Source organism: Nipponia nippon, unplaced genomic scaffold, assembly GCF_047370975.1.
Source record: "Nipponia nippon isolate SJK-2023a ecotype South Korea unplaced genomic scaffold, ASM4737097v1 scaffold_5, whole genome shotgun sequence".
Lineage (NCBI taxonomy): Eukaryota > Metazoa > Chordata > Aves > Pelecaniformes > Threskiornithidae > Nipponia > Nipponia nippon.
Window position 1 is genome coordinate 10,448,160 of NW_028262369.1, and position 18,398 is coordinate 10,466,557.

The following is an 18,398-nucleotide window of genomic DNA, read 5'->3' on the forward strand; positions in this document are numbered from 1 at the left end:
ATTACTACAGGTCTGATTCAAGGATTTATTATTAAGTCATACATGCAAAACATACTGCTAATTGCATTAGCAAAAGATCAATGTAAAAACTTCACAATTTTGCAACTTTTATTTTTAAATTTTGCTTTAGTGGTTGAAAGGGTGTAGTTCAACATTGTATTCCTGCCAGTTTAGGGCGTACAGAACATGAGCACTAATTTACAGAACCTCACAGACCCAAGTTACCGTTACTCACTCTACGCTGCACACGTACATGTAGTGACATAAAGAACACTTGTCTGCATTAGTAATGGTACAGTGGTGAGGGTATCTGGCAAAGAGTGATATTTGAGAAGGTTCATAGTTTGTAGAGGTTTAAAATACAAAAATTACTAAAATGTGTAAAGCTGCTTCACATGATTTTTACACCTAGTTAATAGACTAAAAGCTCCTCAGAAAGCATAACTTACTGGGTCAGAAATAACAGAAAGATAAGGAAGATATGCTCGAACATTCTACGCTAAAAAGAAAGCAAATTTCTATCAATCATCAGAAAGGTTTTAAAATACAAGTTATATTGCTCAGTAAGAAGAGATTCTACAAGAAAAGCATTTACTACACAACAGCTGTGGGAATGACTGGTTCAGAATTGTACCTAAACGAATGCCCTACTTGAAATTCAAAGGAATTTACCTATGAAGACCAACCTCTCTTCCACTACAGCACCTCTGGGAAAACGGTCGCCGATTTCAGCCTGCACTACAAGTCAATTCAGTTTCAGCTACCCTGGCAGTGTAGTGTAAGTCATCTGTACAGCGTCAAAATACTGTCTGGCACTATCGTTTGATCCGACCCAATATTTCTTTTCTCCATCACAATACAATGCTGTCAAAAGGACTAGATACACTTCAGTAAGAATAGGTATTTATTTATTTTTTAAATCACAGCAGCAAGAACTAGATTGCAACCAAGCCCTTACCAACGATAAAGCATTTTACACTGTGACTCAAGGGTGTCAGTCATTGTCCAAGATTTCGGTTCGCTATACAACGCTATGCAATGACTGGGGGTTGAGAAAACATTTAATAATAAACCACATTAGAGTGCAGTGTTTTGCTAATTATACGGTACTGTTACTTACTGTGAAAAACTAGAAAGTGTTTTTGCATTTCCTAACAGAAATTAGAGTAATCTTCAAGAAGAATCTTTAAAAAACAGTTTAGTGCTTAGTGTTCGTAGCACAATGCAACTTAGTTCAGCAGATAGTTTGGCAACACTTAATTGAGCAAGAATAAGATTTTAAAAATAAGGCTTTACATAGGTTTATCTTTTTCCGGGGTTTGCTTTTAGAAGAATGCAAGGTAACTTTCATACTTTAAACAAATGAAACCATGAAATCGTTGATTGGTTCAAGAATTTATGGAAGAGAACTAATTTATAACAGAAAAACTTGGCATTGAGTGTGAATGCTCCATTGTTCTGAGCAAAGCACAGGGTTTGGAGTGGGGTGGGGGAGGGTAACGTTTACAGCAGCAGACATTTTCTCTTCCTCTTCTTTACAGGAGGGGGGCACAGAACCGCTCGGATAGCTTCATCAAACACTGTCTTGAGGCCTCGCTGCGTAAGTGCTGAGCATTCTAGGTATTTCACTGCACCTGCGGAAAGCAAAAAGGCAATTACAAAGCAGTCTTCCACAATTACAGCAGCACCGCTCCTAGCCAACCCCACAGCAAAAGCCAAGCATGCATTTTAATTAAGGTACATCATCTGCCACGAGCAAAATGTAGATCCAAGTCACCAAGAACCCCGTTGCCACCCTACCAATCTCTTTTGCCATGGCAAGGCCCTGTGGGTAGGTGATAGGAGTCAGCTTCTTCTCCTTCAGTTTTTCAATAGTGTCCTTATCATCCCGGAGATCCAGTTTGGTACCCACTAAAATGATGGGGGTGTTGGGGCAATGGTGCCGCACCTCAGGATACCACTGCAAAAAAAAAAAAAAGCGTACGTTGGGGGGGGGGGGGGGGGGGCAGATTTCCGTGAGGGCTCTCGAACGTTACGACTGAAAGGCTCCGCGTCCTTCGTGACACTTTCAAGAGTCAAAGAGTAAGGGGAGAACGTAAGACCCCGTTAAGGCAGTATTAAAAAAGAGCATACAATTGCAAAACATTTTTAATGAAGCCAACAGGTATCTCCATATACTTCAAAAATTTATCCTACCAAGGGCTGTATTTTCTCCACACATCAGAAAACCCCTGATCACTTCTCCCACCCATGGAAACCACCTCTCATTTGTGCAGTCTCCGCAATGAGTTGTCCAAGGATGTGAAAGACTGCAACAGTAGCAGAGCACATGCTAGAATGCTGGCTGAGTCAAGAAACAAGTGGTACCAACCTAATTTTTACATGCATTTGTTTAATATTTTTCTTTAAATTGCATTAAGAGGAAAGTTCCTGTTTGTGATCTTAGCACCTTGTTGGCTGAAAACTCTTAAACTACTGTTATCCTATCAATGAATCAAGGAACGATTCACACTTGAGTGTTTCACATGTCCTGAACTTCCATGACTTAGCAGTTAGGCAAATGGATTTCTGCCTTTCCAAACTACATTTCACATGGCCTGCCAAAAAAAGAAAAAAAAAAAATCACCTAATATTTTCCAGACACTGCTGTAAAGCGAGCACTGCGTTGAACCCTGAGAAATAGAATGATACCAGCTCGTACTTACCTTAGCACGAACATTTTCAAAGGAAGCGGGACTCACAAGGGAAAAGCAGATTAAGAAGACATCCTACAAAACAAGTTGACAGAAGTTAGCCCAGCAGAGCAGCCATTACAAAATCTCATCACCATGAAAAGGTCAATATCTCCAGCATCTGTATCACAATGTCATCTGTATCACACTTGCAAAAGGCAACGTCGACGACACAGTTGCACGTGACAATCGGAGGTAGCCTTCCCAGTGGGAAATCCATTCCCAGGCAGCTACAAGCAGACACAAAGCGGGCGAACCAACAACAAATGGATTGTAATCAAGTTTATAATCAGCTATTGCAGTAGCCAGCAACTAAAACGCTAATACTGTTGCATTGCAAGCTTTTTTCCCCAAATATCATTTCTTCTCCCTCACTGACATTCAGAAAAACAAAACAAAAAACAACCACCACGCTTCAGATCCTTGAGGAACACAGGAAGCAATGAAGAGTCGTTAGACTGGCTTCTGAACTGGGGTGGGATGCTCTTTGCAGACTTCTAAGTGATTTAAGCCTTGAAAGAAACGTAACTCATCAGCACAGGATGCAACCATTAGCACTGATTTTTTAAAATACGAATACACTATTAATATACTACTCTAAAGTAGTCTTAAATTGCAAAGGCAAAGTATACAGTATGGAATTAAAAAAAAAGATAATTTCTACGATTATTACTTCCATGCCCAAGTCAGAACAATCTTGTAGAACTGTCACTTCCACTGAATGTCAGTATAAAAAGATTTCAGAATTTCTCTGTAACCAAATTAGGATTAAGAAGGGTATTAAAAACCTCGAAGGTCCCTCCTTCCCTTTCTAAATTATGAAAAAGCAGAGAGAAAAGTGGGTGTTTTCAGGGATCTTGCACATCTTGCTTTTCAATTGAAGGCAAAAGAAAGACTGTAAGTAAGAGCGGGTAAAAACATTTTAGAGCAAATGCTTACACTAACTGCCGTACAGTATACACTTCAAAAACCCAATGAGCTTCATACATGACACACTGTAGTCTACAAGCACTCAGAATAACCACAAAATGAATTGTCACTGTCTATCCAGATGAAGGCTGTAATCTTGCTGTATGACCCAAAACTCAATAAGCATCTCTCAAACAAACCCGACCTTCCCCAACCTACCTGTGCATCCATACTTATTCCGGTATCAAATGGGTTAGAGAATCAGGCGTTTCAGAATGTTAGTTGATTGTGCTGCATTTCAAGGCATTTTGTTAGGTCAGCATCTGATATCTGCACTGCTAAGCACTTGCAACCCCGTTGTTCATGCATCACCCCAACAAGTCTCCATAGCAGCGTCCCAGAAGAAGAAAGAAACAACATCAAATAATGTGATACTATGGCCACTACTTCTGTTTTCCAATTCTGCAGGTTTGTGGTGACTGAAGTTCTGCACATTACACAGACTCTCTCCTTTACTAGCTCCAGAGATCAAAAAATTTGGTGTAACCATGAGGAATTATTTGAAGATTTTAGGTGTCTTGCACACTACCAATCTTAATAAATAGGAGGAAAAGCTATTTATTTGCAAGAAGAGGTTTAGTCTTAGCAACTCAAAGAGATTTGGTAACAGTTCTCAGATCTAGCAATTCCATAGTTCCAAGAAAAGTAGTCGTTTAAAAAATAGGGGCCAATTTATCACTATTGTAAGCAAGACAAGATGACAGAACTTGGAACTGAAGTTTATTTAAAGTTTTACATACGGCAATAGGTTGATCTGTCAGACTGGAAGATATATTCTTACCATTGGTTCCTCCAACCTAATAACAGTAGGAGATAAAGTTACTCCTAAAATGGATTTAAGGGAAAACGTTCTCTTGGTCAGCGATTTGCGCTCACAAATATTCACAGCATGGCTTTTCTTCTTAAGAGAGATGCTGCCCTGTAAATCAGCACAACCAACTACCTGCATCCAGAACAGACCACCAGACTTCCCCATAAACCTGTAAACATCTGTCTGCGGTGTCAGAGGAGACTTGCAAGAGCAAACCTCTCATGAAAAGCATCCTCCTAACTTCGTTTTCTTTTTGGTTTGGTCTCCTGAGGAAACAAAGTTAACCACCTTTTCTGTCCCAACTTCTTCCTTCCCCAAATATTTTGAAATACTGGTAGATTTCAAATACATTCAGGAGAAGGTATTAAAATTCCTGTATATTTTAAGGAACAAAATAAAAAGATGAATACAAGGAAAAAGATATAAATTTATGCCTCCACTGTGGCAAAGTCCTTACTGAGCTGCTGGGTGGCTAATCGAGATACACTTATTGGCCACGTAATCAGCAATACCTGCTTTCGCCTTGCCCAGGATGTAGTTCAGGTGCACATGTAGGGAAACAGAGGGCCACAAGAACATGTGAGGGGTGAGTTTTAAATAGCACAGCGAAGGAAGGGGGAGGCTGAATGCAGATCCTAAAAAAACAAGTCAGTCTTCATCAGCTTCACTGTTCTCTTCCTCTGCTTTTTGTTAGTTTTGAGGGGTTTTTGTCCCTTAAGTGATGATGAATCTTACCTATTGCACAAGTCTAAAATCTGAAGACTGCTTCATAAGAAGTTCAAGACTTACCACTCTGTTTCATTTTCAGCTGTAAAAAACAACCTGAATAACTCCAAGTACTTCAAACCTTTGCTTAGCAGTTATACATGCTTGTACAGAAAAGATTTTTTTACCGAAAGTATGCTTAGATTGACGTGGAATTCTTTTGCAGTCTATCAGAAAGCCACAGTTATTTTAGCCGGCTGAAGACATGCACATGCATTCTGTCCCTTTGTCATAGGGGAGGAACAATGTTCTCCCTTACAACTCTGCTTTCTCATACTATTGAGTGATCTTTCAACTTATCTTTTTCTACTCAGAGATACTTTTTTTTGAAAATATTTTTTACCATGTTAAGCAAAGCTTAAGGTCTCCTAAGCATCCTATAAATATCTAAATATTAGTGAAAAACAGCTTTCCATTGCTTCTCTTCCTAGAAAAGGCAGATATTTCTGGCATTTCTATTAGAGCTGCCTACAATTGGCAAGTTCATATCCATCTTGGGTATCGTAACTGATGGGCAAGTCTAACTGAAAGAGTTAGTGAGCAGTGAATTAAGGAAAACGGTGAATTAGGACAGTTTACTTAAAAAAGCACCAGACTTCATTAAATAAGATTCACATTACTCAAGAGAGCAGTTACGCTGTAGAATAATTGGAACAATTTTGCATGTTACATTATTAGCATTGAATATATGTATTTGACAGTTAACAACAACAGTAATCAATGCCAAAAAACCTCTGCAAATTACCAGCTTGCTTTACTTATAGCACAGCTCCACCAGATAAAAGTAACTGCTCTAAAGAGACTACAAAACCAGTGTCTACAAAGATTAACTGTAGCTGAAGACGCACTGGAAAGAAAAGAGCAGATTACTTCGGCATTTTCCTTATGCAAGGAAAGATGCAGCCTGCAGACAGGACTTCACCAGTTGCAAGCGTGGAAGACAGAAGCACATTTGTATTGATGTTATAGCACAAACTACAGTAAGCGATAAAATAGCCACGGGCTTTATATTCAAAAGCTCCGACCCACCCTCTGTCAATACCAATAATATCTTCCTTCAGTACTGCCTCTTTCACATTTAGAGCATCTTCACAGAGACTAAACAATATCAAGTGCTTAGCAGTGCCAGTGTCAGGTTGCAGCCAAACATCACGCCTAAAAACAAAAACAACCCCTGCTTTTGGCAGGCATGCTAACCTTAAAATGAATGGAGTGGCTGATGGGACTATTCACCAAGGGGTTTTTGATTTTGTTTTGGGTTGGTTTTCCCGCCCCCCTTGTTTTAAATCAAGCATTCTAGCTGATTCTGAGGCTGCAACTATACAAAAGCCAACAAGTATCAGCACACGCAAATACATAAGCATGCAAATTTTAACGTTTGTTCACACAAAGATTATAATATTACAGCTACAGCATGTAGGATGAAGGAAGGTAGCTTGCAACAAGTCACTGTTACTAAGAAATACAACTCCACATGTGACAACATTGGCCTTATGTTCAAAAAGAAAACATCTTTATGTTGTACAAAGCTGTACAGATTCTTTCTAGTTTCACACTGTAGTTCTTACTGTTTGCGGATAGGAGAGTGGACGTAGTCTGTCATAGTCCTCTTGACCAGCTGTATCCCACAAACCCAGATTGACCGGTTTTCCATCAACCATTACATTAGCAGAGTAGTTGTCAAAACTAAAAAAATAAAGAAAGAGTTAGCTGCATTAGCTTGCAGTAAAATAGGGCACCCAAGGACTTTTTCCTACAGAGTCCTAATTGGGAACGCTACAAAAGGAAACATTTTTATTGCATCCTTCTGCTCCCCAGAAACAATAAAGTTGTTCTTTAAATACTGAACCTGGTATTGGGTAATGGAAGGAAAAAAATACACACAACAGACTTGGTCCAGTCTGAATACAAGTCATCTTTTTCATTGCTCTTCCAAAGGAAGTGTTAATCTCAGTAAGTAGAGGAAAGCAGGTGATGCACTAAGCAAGCACTTTCCAGTCTTAGTGGGACATTTGGCAAGTTAATCTGTCTCATTTTATAAGATTTAGAATAGAATGAGCAACAACCAAGGAATCCTTAATGACAACAGTAGCTAAGATAAAAAAAACCAAGTTATTAATCCTGCTAATCAAAAACCCCTCCCATGAAATATCAAAGTTAATAACTAGGGGCCAGTAGAGGCATAATTTTCATCACTACTGTAGGCACAAAGGTTTTAATGACTTGTTAAGGCTAAACTAAGTTCACTGGGAACACAAGCATATTGTAATGCAAAAATCTGAATTTAAGACCAAAAAAAGGAAACAGGAGTAATTAAGACAACAAGGTCTTGGAAGGGTAACTAAAGTCATCTGTAAATCTCATTAGAATGTATTTTGTTAGCTGAAAAACTCATCAATGCTTAGAGCAAGACAGCCAGATAAATATAGAGGCATCCGAAAAGGGCAAAGCTGCTCGTGTATAAAACGGCTCCCCCCAACAGGCCCTCAAAAAGAGAACTACACTAATACTGATACTGACAAATCCTTACATGCAAGAAAATGGGAAGCACCAAAACAAATGAGTCCCCACAATCTCGCCTGATGAACTATAGAGCTGTGGCTGGCTTAGCACAGGATTGGCAGTAGCACAAAAAGCAGAAAGAACAAATGAAAAAAATCTCTAGTCATCTAAACCAACTATTTCTGACCACAATATGATGTTTTACAAGCTGTTCAGCCTTGGGACTGCTTATCATGAATGATATTAAAGACAGAAATAGCATATTGTTTTAAAAGAGAACAGCATCTGATAAAATGTTAGTAAACGTTAGTCCTGAATAAGCTGGGCCTAGAGGGCAGAGAGGTGCAAAACTGATGGAGCACGAACAAGCACTGGTACGACTGTGCCGAGCAGTAAAAGCCCAGCGAGCTCCTCCTTACACACACCTAGGTACTCAGTTAAACATCTAAGATGAAACTGAAGGGTGCTTGCAGCCAATTCAAACAATTCAAATAAGGAATCTGGAATGGCGGTAAGCACAGAGAAGTTGACATAAATGAGTTCTTAGGATTTTATAAGTACTTACACAGTGGGTATATATTCTCCAGGAAATGCATTGGTTGTGTAACTGATGAGTAGGCATGTTTTACCTACGGCACTGTAAAAAGAGAAAGTTCACATGTAAAACACATTAATCTTGAATAATGAGAAATAATATTCCTTTTAGGGAAGAAGACTGATTACATGCAGTCATCTAAGGAACAATGGAGTGTCAGTAGTCACTATTGTGCAAGAAAACAGCTAATAGACTGTAGCCCTAAGATGACTGGTAATGAAAACACACCTAATATAAACATCCATTTTGTGAAGTGGTAAATTACCAAATTTTGTTAATCTTTAGAGAAAAAAAAACCACAAGTATTAATAAGACTACTACCATCTGCTAGTCACCTGACTGAATACTCATGAAGACTGCCTTACTCCAACTCCCTGAAATTAAAAACCCCTGAGAAGTATTTCCAGACACCCTTTACACAATTCCAAAACTGTTATCTTTTCTAGAAAATTGTATACTTTCACATACGTAAAGTTTGAAAAAGCTAGAAAAGTATAATTGTTCAACACATCATTACTTTTGAGTCTCTGAGAAAAATATACAAATGATAATCCTCACAATATTTATTGCTATTGCAAAACAACTCCCTGCATGCATTTGTCAACTATTCAAACATTTCACAAACTGATTTATAGATAAATTACATTCTGATATTGGAGAACCTGGAACACCGAACCTTTCCCCACAGATCCAATTCTGAACAGCCTCAAATGGGAGCAGGACGAGGTTCTGTTCTGGGTTTCCTTCAAAACTCTGGCAGCCAGTTCCTTCCCTTTCCACCCTCCTCCCCACATCTTATCTAGAGTCAAACATTAGGTTAACGACACCATTGAATTTTTGTTACAGTTTCAATTAAAGGGTTGGAAAACTTTTAAAAAAGAAATATGGTCCAATTTAAATAGACGCTGCAAAGAGCGTTTCTGGGACTGCAGAGTGGCTCCCATGCTGGCTTCTCACTCGCAGCACATAATCCTTTAACAGTGTGAGAGATTCCAGAAGGTGAGTGTGCAACTAGTTTCTCAAAGGCGATAATGCCCAGGCAGTCTAACAGTCTTCCCGATGACTCTTCTCAAACAGACAAACTCCCATGCAAGGAAAACTGTGCTGTCTTGCCGATGTTTTATCACTGAAATGATTTGCTCAAAGCAAGTCAGCAGTAACTTTGAAACCTTACTGTACTTATGCGTATAAACTTGCCATTAGTATTAGTTTTGACTCATGACCCTCCTGAACTAAATTTTTCACGAAGGAAAGTGAAAGACAAAAGTCTAGGACTACAGTTAGTATTTAAAAAACAACCCAAGAACAAAATGCTATTGCTAAAAATATCCTATTATCCTTTAGCTTCTGCAGAAGAAAAAAAAATAACTCACAGAAACAAGCTTTAGTCAAGGGCTTACTAGCTCTCCAGCTGCAAACATTCTGAGGCATTAATATCTGAATTTTACTATGTATCTTCCACTTAAATCATTGCAATTTCTTCTCTTGGTTTGGAAGCACGTGGACTGTCCCTTCACTTACCAAAGACCATCTTCAAAACATTATTTAAAATGATTTGACACTCAACGTTAACCAACCAGCCTTACCTGGTGACTCACAATTTAAGGCAGGTTAAGTAAATTTGAGCTTTGTCACAACCATAAGTTACTGTGTATGTTGTAGCTCAATCTGTAGCAAGTCTCTCCATTAAACTTTAAGCAGTTCCATACCACATTAGCCCAAGAGGTTATTTGATAGCAGCATCTGACAACACTACCTTAAATGCTTGAGCTATGAGAGAGTTGCTTCAGTGTGCAAAATTATCTAGGATTTTACCCTACATGCCCATTTTTTAATTGTAATTTCATGTTTCTGAGTGACACCTGGCAGAACATCCCATCTGCTGCAACTCTCTCTGATCATACCATGCAGTTTTCCACACTACTTTTCACACCTGCTTCTAAGGAAACAAGATGCCAGCTCCTTGAACAGTCCGAGATTTTTTTTTTTCTTTCAGCATGCACTCTCTTTTACCAAGCTATAACAACAACAAAAAAGGGGACATTTAATTTTATTCTTGATAAGTACAATCCCTGAACATTCTCCTGTAGTAACAGGCTTGAGATACATTTCTGCTCAAAAGCAGGAGGGATTTACCATCCAAAAACTTCTGTGGGAAAGAATTGGGGAGCAGTATGACAACAGAGCTAAGCTAATTTAACAGCTGTCAGAAGAGGAGATCCCATCTCATCTCTTGCACTAGCACTCATTGACTCTGTAACAAGCCAGAACAAGGAGTTGAAGAAAGCTATTCACTCCACCTCCCCCATAAGGACCACTTGCTATTTGAGCTCGGGGCACTGTGAGTTAGATCAATTAGAATACACTGCTGAATTGCACTTAGAACACTATGAAGCAGACTATGCTGGTCCAGCTTAGAAAGGACAAATGTGAAAACCTTCAAAATACCAAGAGGACCAAAAGCCAGCTTCTTTGGGAAACTTCTTGAGGCGCAGAGGCTACGTGTTCTCACGCTTCTAGAACCTGTTTGGTCTGACGCTTCATCTTCCAGTAAGTTCATTACATGTAATTTAGGCTTCCAACAAATTAATGTTGAACTCAACATTTTCAGCAGTGGATCAAGAACTTTTCTCTGCACTCAGGCTCCTTTGTTCACCTTGCACTGAAACTGGTGAGTCTGCTCTGGCTAATCAAAACAGCGCAGGAAGGAGGCGGTGAGAGATTTCATTCCAAGCTTAGAAATGCCCGTAGTGCATTTCTGCAGCACCAATCAGCCAGAGTCATTTAAACAAGAAAAAACACGTTCAACAACCCTGTTTCAGACTTGCTCCATCTAGGTTTCCTGCTTTCCTTGCCTTTTGGCTCACTGCCCTACGAATCAGATCATTATGGCCGCCAGCCTTAAAAATAAACACTAATGCCTACCTTTATTTATGAAGTACATTGGAGAAGTACTTTATCAACTTTTTTAGACTTCTAACTTCTGTATTAAAGGAACTCCCCTAAAGAGAATTCCAACTGTTTGGCAAAATATAAATCCTTGTACATAAAGGCTGAGACTAAGAAATTAAAATAACACCAAACCAAGATTAGTCATAACAAGATTTCTAGCAACTACTTAATCATAGCTCTGTCCACCCACTATTACATAAATGAAACTAGTAACATTTGACTGTAATTAAAAATATGGCCTACAGAAATCCAGCGCTTTAACCACTGAACAACAAGTGAAAGATTTACAAAAGACAGCACTGAGTCCCTTATTGCTTCTGGATACCATCCAGAAATCAATGTATTTATATAACCATGTATGTACCAATTCCTGAAAAGAAAACATGTCATTTCTTTCCTGGCCTTATTTACACTAACAAGTTCTATGAAGTTTTCCCACTGTGTTAGAGGTGCTTGGAGCCATGGTATGTGACGTGCACTGAAAATGCCGTTAGAGGATCTGCACCAGCATTTCTTCCACTCTAAAGGCACCAGAGCTGCACAGATGGTTGACAGTCTCCTGCTTTCCAACAACTAAAAACAAATTGTGAGAATCGAGTTCCCATTTGCAGCCATGGAAATGGAGACCAGCTGAGTACTTGCTGGTTTAATTCCAGAAATGCTGATACCTACAAACAGGTGGCAGCCTTCATAAAAAGCTTTGTTTATGTCCTTTCTTTCTCTGATCCACAAGAACAACCTCCCTAGCAGACATGATGTGCAACAGCCCAGGTCTTCACTTAAATGTTAAACAGTAGCTGAGACTTCTCTAGTACCATTCTCAGACCAGAAGTTCAGTATTTTTGCTATAGTAGGTTTAGTTACACACGGCTCTGCCAGATAAGCTGTTTTACTCACTGTGACACACCCTCTCCCAAATATGCTCTTCAGTACCTACAATACTACTACATTTTTTAAACTTTAAAAGTTCAGTAACACATTACTCAGTTTCAAGTCACTGCACTCTCTACAGATTGCACTGGAGAGGCTTGAGGTGTTCAGCATCTTACACAAACACTGCACTACGCTCAGTAAGAAGCCAATTACCCTACCCCTCCCTGCCTTCTCGATAAGCTATCAAATCAAATACAGCACGGCTTTAGCAGGCAAGGTCTCAAATTAAGCAGAATTCCAGAGAGGGACTCTTAATTCACTGCTCTTGTTCCTACACTATTTCTGCGATTAAAAAATGCTTACAAAAGAGCATAAAGTTTGACCATTTCTGTGGCATCTAGTAATCATTTCTCCAAAATGCAGAACTTCCCCTAACATTACACGACATCACTGGAGATTTCATACCACTTAACAGCTGCCTTTTTAAAGTGAAAACAAAAGCTGCTAAAAATAACTTACACCAATGCTTTTTCTCAAGTGTCAATCAACAGCAATTCCTGCAGTTCTCAAGTGGAGGGCTCTTCATCTGTCTTGCACATTCCTACTGCTCTATATCACCACGAACACAAAGCAACAGTTGCCATTTATTTTTCCCCAAACAATCCTCACAGTGAAGGAAAAAAACCAAGGGCAAAATATGATAGCACAACTAGCATACATGCCATGTTTTTCTAGTTAAATTAGTTGTCTAAACAGATACTAGTCAAAGCTCTAAGAATAAACATGAGTTACATATGAGAAACAGCCTACTCATTTACAAATTAAAAAAATAATAATCACACACGTACTTCTACAGCTTTGTTTATTTTGTTCCTAGTAGATCTTTGCGGAGGGTACATAAAACAATACCTAAGTTTTATATTACATAAACAAATCTTTAACTTGCATTGTTTTACAGAAACACTAAAGCTTTAGCCTTATCTAAGCCAAACATTACACATTTCCTAGAATACCTGTAATGCTTGAACTTTTGAAGCAGCAGCAGCACAGAGAAACAGAGTCAAATGTTTTTTTAAAAACACTGAATGGAGAATGATACAAAGCTACCAAAAATGAGCAATAGTACCTGAATGCAACCTTAAGAGAGATTTGTTTCTAACTAAGGAGGAAGGAAAACAAATTGAACTACTGTATTTGGTCCACACATACGTACAAAACTCAGGTAGAATTACACCACTTCCATTTCCAAGACAGATATGTCGCAATAAATATGTTCAGAAGTGGGATGGTTACAGGGCAAATGACAAAAAGAACTGTATTGTTGAGTGAATTACTGAACGTTATACAGTTTGTCTGCGCTGAGTTCTCAAATCTAGTGGAGGAAGAAGACTGAACTTTTTTCCCCACCCAAACTTAAGTGCGATGCATCATTTACAGCATTTCACAGACAACACAGTTCAGTTGAATTAAAAAACCTGATATAACAGAAAAGCAAGTTTGTTGGTTTTAAAATCAATATAACCAAAAGAAAAGTCCACAGTTATCCTGTCTAGCATCAAAGAATTACATCACTAGGAAAAGGTTTCATTTGTCAAGATACCACTTTCATGTTCATATTGCTCAAAAATCTTACACAGCAAGTCAAAACAAATTTGCTATACAGCGTAAGTTTATCCTTCAACCATACTTAGCTGCCTTTTTAGGGATTCTACATCTTAAAAAAACAAAACAACAACAAAAAAACCCACACATAACCTGAAGATTAAGCCACCATGTGAAATTAGAGACAGTGGCAAGACCATTTAGCTACACTTCACTCCTCTGTCATCTACAGAAGTTTGCTGTGATACCAATTATGCTCAGCCTACACTGGGATTTTTGTTTCTCCTAAGGGGAAAAAAAAAAATAAAAACAACAAACCAACAACCTCTCAAACTGCATAAGACAACTCTTGTTTTCCAGCTGGCCAGTGATGCTCCCCTGAGCTCTGACATCCAGTAAGAGAAAGAATGCCTCCGAGTTGATGGGAATAGCATCATGGAGAATATTCAAAAGTAGCAAACACAAACTCTTTCCCTACCATAATTCCAGCATTCCTCACACTGAAATCCAACACCTAAACTTAAAGAAGCATCCTCAAGTTGTTTCACTTACAATTAATACTATATTAGAATGCTGTAGGTGTAACAGTTCTTTACAGACAAGTATATCATTAATTATTTGTATTTCGAGTGCTTTATCAGCCTCCTTTAGACAGGAACCTTACAAGCCTAGATGTACGCATGCAGAAAAACAGTCTCTGCTCACAAGCGTTTATGATCTGCTCAGAGATTTCACTTAGCACATTTCACTTAGCCTTACTGCAAGAACCAGATGTCAAAAATCAAGCTATAAACAGTAATAAGTTTGTTACTTTCAGAAATTTCAAATCAATATTGAATTTCTCACATCATTAAAAGCACGGTAACTTTTTTTTGACACACTTTGATTACTTCGGTGTGCCTAGTGATAGAAGAAACACCAGAAACAAGAGAGCTCCCGGGCGGGCCGGGAGGAGCGGCCCACCCCTGCCAGAAGTGCCCACCCTCCTGTACCACGGCGGGCGAAAGCCACTTCTGTCAGCACAACATCAACTACCCGGCCACCACTACAGCACCCACCGCCCGAGCGCCTTCCCCAGCAGCAACCCAGGGCCCGGGGAGCAGGCCAGCACCGCAGACACCCACCGCTTACCAACACCCCTGCAGAAACCCAGCTCTCCCGCTCCCGAGGCGGCCACCATTTGCTCGCAGCAGTCATCGCCTTGCCCCACGCTTCCCTCCCCTCCCCCGCCACCAGCAGGAAGCCGCGGCCGCCACCCGCCCACCGCCTCGGCGCCCACACCCCCGGCCCCGGCGAGCCCCCGCACCCCTCAGGGCCGGCAGGGCCGCGCCCGGGCCCCGCGGCGGGGGCGCCCACGACTTGCGGCGGGGCCCGGGCGGCCCGCGCCGCTCCCCGCCCCGCGGGCGGACGCCCTTCCCCCCCCGGGGCCGGCGGGGTCCCCTCACGGCGAGGGCCCGGCCGGGGGGGGGTCCCCTCAGACTTACCCGTCGCCCACCACCACACACTTGATGGCCTGCATCGGGGCTGCGCCGCGGCGGCGGGTCCTGCTGCTGAGCGGGGCGGGGAGGGCCGCGCAAGAAGGCAGCCAGCGGCGGTCTCCGCACCGGGTCGCGGCCGCCTCCGCCCTGTGCCTGGGAGCGGGGACGAGGCAGCGGCCACCACCCAAGGCGGGGAGAGGGAGGACTGCGGGGAAACAGGAAGCGGCCGCTCCACTCACATCCGGCCGGGCTGCGCTCGGCCCCGCGGCCCCGCCTCCGGGCCCGCTCGCCGACACCCCGCCCTCCCGGGGAGCCGCTTCGGCCGGACGGCGGGAGGCGCCGAGCGGGCTTCGGGCCGCTTCGGCACCGCTCGGGTGTCTCCGTCGCGCCGGCAGGGCTTCGGGCGCGATCGGCAGCGCTCGGCACCGCTTACCGCCGGGCGGGAGCCGCCGCCATGCTTGTGCCACTAACGCAGTCAGGGGGCCCTGGGCGTCCCTCCGGCTCCCTCCGCCCCAGGACCAGGGAGCCCCCAGGGTCATCCTTTTTTTTTTTTTTTTTCCCTTTAATCAGTCAGAGCCTTACTGAAAAGTGATGTCATGCGCTGGCGCTGCTGAGACAAGCAAGCAGCCTCACGCTGCGAGCAGGGCTGGCAGCGGCATGCAGGCCGCGGGAGAGCAGCTTGCCCGGCGGGGAGGCCACGCCGCTGTCTCCAGCCAGCGTCTGGTCATGGACACCAGGCAGGGCATCATCGCACGCCAGCCCCGTCTGCCGCCTCACTGGTGCCATACCGACCTGGCGGCCACGCTGCCATGCCATGACAAACCCCTCTTGAACAAAATGTCTTCTGACGCCGCTTTGGATCCTGTCTTTCACTCCTGACAGTCTAACACAATCCTAGCATCCATCCGCTGTTGGGACATCATGCACCAATCTAATTCTTCACATCTGATGAGGCATGTTAATGTGAAATTCTGTTTGTCCTACAGATGGACTGAGGGGATGTAGCTCAAGTTACCAGAGACAACCCGCAACGTTCCTGATGTGCTGCTGTGGGTGGATGCCCATGTTCCTCAGACAGCCGCCCACCATAGGACAGACCCTCTCACTCAGTGTGCCACCAGAACATTTCCCTTCATCGACGGATCCTCACGCCGCCCTCCCTCCTCCTGATGTGCTATGACATAATTAACTCTGCTGGCAAGTTTTAGACCAGATCAGTGCGCAGTCAGTCTTCACAAGATGGGACAGCCCAGGGACTGTCAGGCTACACAGAGCCTTGGGTTTCTTTTTTCCCCAAGCAAACCAGTTATTTTCAGGAAAGACTGAAGTAAAAGTCAAGCAGAGCAGGTCCAATGGTCCCAGGAGTCTTTTTAATTTCTACAGTTAGTTCTTGCCATATCTCTACTTGCCAGAGAAGCTTCTGGTCGGACTGATGCACACGACCGCTATTCCCTTTGTTTGCATTGCCATCCATTCCTCAGAGAAGGTATGGGGAAAGGGCCCATGCCCGTGCTGCTTCTGCAAAGTGATGATGAGTTCACTGAAATCAATATAGTGTACCATCATGGGTTTTCCAATGGTTGGATCTTCGATTAATTTTGGAACATTTCTAAATTATTTTGATACTACACAATGCAACCTCATCAATGGACAGAGCATTCTGTGATATTTACTCTGTTCCATTTTTCTTTCGCTGAGCAAAGATAATTCTCAGATATTTCACATCGGTGAGGAAAATACCATAGCTATCGCTGTCACCTGAAAGGCTATTTTTGCAACATTTGTACGTACATGTTCCCTCATACAGATGGAAGCTGAAATGACTTGTCATTTAAGCTAAATATCCTTAAAGCCAAGACTCTGCTGTTGCCAATGACCTGGCAACTGTTCTCTACCCAGCAGCCGGGAGCTGCGGAAGAGAAGTGTGGGCAGTATCGCAGTGCTCCTACTGTTCTTGGCTGCTACAACAGCTTTGGGGGCCTTTGAGATACTGCACAGACACAGGGCAGACATGAAGACTGTCTGATTTATGCCATGGTCCTGGGGAGACACAGAATATGTGAAGATTCAAGTGACATGTCAAACTGTTTCTGATTTTCCCCCCACCTACCTGTTCCTCCACTGGTTCTTTTTCATCCAGTGTAATACAGATGGATGATTAGAGTTTTTTACATGAGAAAGAGGTACAACGAAACTTACAATATTATTACAAAATAGCATACAAAGACAAGGATGAAGGCTATAATAGAGAAAACACATTAGCACAAATTGCTTTTATGATCCTGTCATGAGACAAGCGATACCTGTTTATATATGTTCTTTTCAGTCCTCCTCCATCCTGTTCTTTTGGGATCAATTGTTTTGCATTCTCAAAAAATACTTAAGTTAAAACACAGGGAATGCTTTGAATATTTTTTAAATTGACAATTTTATACCCAATTGGGTATATAGTTGCCAACATTAGAAAATACCTAGATAAATATTTACTGTTAGTCATTAAAAACAATATTGCGGTTTGGATAGATGATGATGGTAACAGATTTATACATTTTTTTTCCCCACGTGTTTGTAAATCTTTATTTCCTTAAATATGATAAAAAGGAGCCTTTGGGAATTGTTCACAATTTTGCATTTGAAATCCTAGTCGATATCTCCCTTAAGGTAACTATTCTTTATTTGCCCTGGAAGACAAATGGTTACTTATGTGTGTGCTACTTAGAGTACATGATGTGTTAATTATTCTATTATTAAAGTTACTATATTTCAGCTACATTTTACTTTATTCTTGCATCTTTTTTGTTTAACTAGTATGTAGTGTATTTGTTTTTAAAGAGAAACAAATAACTTACATGGTGCTACAAATAATGCTTAACACTCTTTGCAGATACCTTTTTTCCCCTGAGAATAAGAGGAGGGACCGACACAGGGAACATATTGAAACATTAGTTTGACAAAAGGAAAGAAACTTAGAGAGCAGTATGAAAGGCAGGGCAAAGGAGTGAGAAGTTAATAACAAACTACTTAATAGAAAAATTGTCAGTTTGATAGATTCGACTGCAGTGCTGAGTTGTACATGGAATAGTTACAAATACACTACACAGAGGAGCATGTAAAAACAA

The 18,398-nt window shown here is 41.5% G+C and overlaps 1 protein-coding gene across 2 annotated transcripts; it reads right to left on the bottom strand.

Annotated features, from left to right (window-relative positions):
* Positions 1 to 11: 11 nt before the first annotated feature.
* Positions 12 to 15,541, bottom strand: RAC1 (Rac family small GTPase 1). Of its 2 annotated transcripts, XM_087730222.1 has the most exons (7): positions 15,286 to 15,541; positions 8,345 to 8,416; positions 6,846 to 6,963; positions 4,442 to 4,498; positions 2,706 to 2,768; positions 1,801 to 1,960; positions 12 to 1,634 (listed from the first exon to the last, which is right to left on the bottom strand). In XM_087730222.1, the coding sequence occupies exons 1-7, from the start codon at positions 15,318 to 15,320 to the stop codon at positions 1,504 to 1,506; spliced, it is 636 nt and encodes a 211-aa protein (XP_087586348.1). In that variant the 5' UTR covers positions 15,321 to 15,541; the 3' UTR covers positions 12 to 1,503. The 2 variants fall into 2 exon arrangements, with proteins under 2 accessions (XP_087586348.1, XP_087586349.1); XM_087730223.1 differs by lacking the exon at positions 4,442 to 4,498 and having other exon boundaries at positions 15,286 to 15,535.
* Positions 15,542 to 18,398: the final 2,857 nt, after the last annotated feature.

Excerpts from the sequence above, each read along its gene's own strand:
- RAC1 (XM_087730222.1), bottom strand. The coding sequence starts at position 15,320 with ATGCAGGCCATCAAGTGTGTGGTGGTGGGCGACGG. Across the intron at positions 2,769-4,441 it reads TGACAGATCAACCTATTGCC|GATGTCTTCTTAATCTGCTT; the intron begins GTATGTAAAACT and ends CTTGTTTTGTAG. Across the intron at positions 1,961-2,705 it reads TTGAAAATGTTCGTGCTAAG|TGGTATCCTGAGGTGCGGCA; the intron begins GTAAGTACGAGC and ends TTTTTTTTGCAG.